Raw genomic sequence first — 2,695 nt, 5'->3', positions numbered from 1 at the left:
CTGAAGGGATCTCCAGTGTTATCCATTCATGTGGCAACTTGTGACGCTTAACTTAATGAAGTTACATATAAAGTTTGTCAGATCGCTTTGTAAATAAATGAGAATACTCTCTTCTTACAGACAGAGAGGTCCATCCCACATTGTATACAGACTACAATGATGAGTCCTAAAATGGTCCCCTGTGATAAAACGTGTTGCTGAATGACAGCATCCTAGGGTTTTAAAAACAGACGTTGCCTGTAAAAGAATATCACAGAAATCCAATACAGGGAGAAGCGTTGGTTTGAACAATCTTTCTCCTGTTTTTAATACTAAGGCGTGATTTATTTAGATATAAAAAATTTAAAAAACAATCTTGGATCTTAGATTCTAAGTCAAATTTTCTATATCCGTTAGGAAGGACAACTCGTCATCAATCCAGACACCCAGGTACTTATATTGAGAAACTAGCTTAATTTCGGCTCCATTTATAGCGCAAATATGCAGGTCCTTTGTGACCTAGAGAACAGCATGAGCTTGGTTTTTACTTGTATTTAACACTAATTTAAGATCTGTAAGTGATTTCAGAACGGGATCAAAGTCATGCTGAAGTTCACGAACGGCCTGCTGCACTGAGGTGGCACAGGAACACAACACGGTGTCATAGAGATGAATGTTACAAGTATGAACAGTGTTTCCTATGTCTTTAATATACAAAGTGAACAATAATGGACCCAAAGTAGAACCCTGAGGAACACCTTTTTGAATCTCAGGAAATTCAGATTTAACCCCGTCTATCAAGATGGCCTGAGTTCTGTCACGAACATAATTCTGAAACCATAAACAGGCTGTATATACCCCAGGCCGACTCTTGATAATTTCTTCAGTAAAAACAGAATGATCAACAGTGTTGAACATCTTTGACAGGTCAATAAACAAGGCAGCACAGATCTTTTTAGCATCCAAGGCATTGACAAGATCATTAACAACTAGCGTGGTTGGTGTGGTAGTACCATGCCCAGGCCTAAACCCTGATTGGTTACTATTAAGAATATAATTATCAGATAAAAAAGGAACAAAGTTGTACATTATTCAAGGATTCAAGAATCTTAGTTAAAACAAGTTCGTCTTGAAAAGTTGTCAAGATCATTTGTATCCCCACCCTAATGGAGTGATAGATGTCTACGTCATACTACTACAGATTTCCATGCTTTTGGAATACTTCCTGATAACAATGTTACATAAACAATGTTGGCTACTGATCCAGCAATAAGGGGTGGCTGCACACTACAGCAGACCAGGCTCCAAATGATCAGCCCCTGAGGATGTTATCATGTCTAATGTTAACAAAGTATCCATCTTTATCGGTGAATGTCAGAAAAAGGAAAAACTCCTGACCAGCATTTTCAGTATCGTCCAATAGATTTTCACCATCTACATCCAAACTACTCTTTTCAAAATCTGCCTTTAAAATACATCCAAAATATATAAAGCTCGCAGAGATAAAAAAAAAAAAGATTGATAATGAACTGTTCTGAACCTCGCCGTAATAATCTCAGTCGTCCTCATCTTCAAAGATCTCTGAGAGCAGGAAGTGCTCTTGTGGATCTTCTCTGGACTCGGTGTCCCCTGACTCGGTCTGACTGTGTCGGAGGAGCTCTTCAAACTTGGGCAGAACACTACTGTACAGGAAATCAATGGTCTCTGAAAGTAAAACACATGAGTACATGTGTCCAGCAAACAACAAGATTCATCCTCGAAGCATCGTTATATTTGGGGGGAGGAGGCCAATCAGTGGTTTTACATGTGATCACACATGACATTTTCTTAGGAGGTTTTCATCTCTTTTCCGAATGTAGAAACATAATTTACACATATGTAGACTTGTATAGTGCTGGAGATGAATAAGGAGGTTAAAAACATGCAAGTCAAGACGGAGCTAGCTTATACTTCCTGTCCCTTGGAAGTGATGTCACCGGAACACTGATCATAGTGACTTGCACTCAACTATTCTAAACGCATACCTCCAATCTAAAACAAATGTGTGGTATGACAGCAGCTTACCACAGAAAGACATGCTCTGACGCAACGGCACTTTGGCTACTTTCAGCTTGTGGTAGTGCATCTGTACGTAGCAAGGAGTAACTCCCCCAATTGTGTGAGCGATTTCTTCCCAGTCAACATCTGAGGCATCTTCCACCTGCATTGCGTTCAACGCTTTGATCAATACACCAGAATGACATTCATTTCCAATGAAATGTTACGTTTGCCTTGCAACACTGCGTTGCAGAGGGTAGACAGCTTTGATAGAAATGTTATCAGAAGGTGAATGTTGAACTTCTGTTGCACACATAGCCAGGTGATGCTGTGTGCTATTTTGCTCAATGATGCTGTCGGTGTGTTCGACGCGTAACCCTAAACATAACCCCTAAGTCTAAAACAGCATTTTTCCTCGCGGGGACCAGCACAATGTCCCCACCAAATGTTCTACTATCCTTGGAGTACTTCTGGTACCCACAAGGATAGTTAATAAAAACACACATACACACTATCCCCTTGAGTTTCATTGTACCATCAATGTAGCTCATCTGGCCCGCTTTGATTGCAACTTTATTTACTTCCTGGAATGTACTTAGTACTAGCGTTCATCTTTAAATGGTGTATTACTCTTATTGATAGACTCATCTACTTTAAACTTGTCTCTGTGTTCCAACTA

At 39.8% G+C, this 2,695-nt stretch overlaps 1 protein-coding gene across 1 annotated transcript; it reads right to left on the bottom strand.

The window, feature by feature from the left end:
- Positions 1-666: 666 nt before the first annotated feature.
- On the bottom strand, positions 667-2,200 carry LOC115142076 (transcription termination factor 1). Its single transcript, XM_029681549.1, has 2 exons — positions 2,044-2,200; positions 667-1,683 (listed from the first exon to the last, which is right to left on the bottom strand). The coding sequence occupies exons 1-2, from the start codon at positions 2,183-2,185 to the stop codon at positions 1,535-1,537; spliced, it is 291 nt and encodes a 96-aa protein (XP_029537409.1). The 5' UTR covers positions 2,186-2,200; the 3' UTR covers positions 667-1,534.
- Positions 2,201-2,695: the final 495 nt, after the last annotated feature.

The sequence above is a fragment of the Oncorhynchus nerka genome, linkage group LG14 (genome assembly GCF_034236695.1).
Source record: "Oncorhynchus nerka isolate Pitt River linkage group LG14, Oner_Uvic_2.0, whole genome shotgun sequence".
Classification (NCBI taxonomy): Eukaryota; Metazoa; Chordata; class Actinopteri; order Salmoniformes; family Salmonidae; genus Oncorhynchus; species Oncorhynchus nerka.
This window is presented reverse-complemented; position numbering and strand designations above follow the sequence as displayed.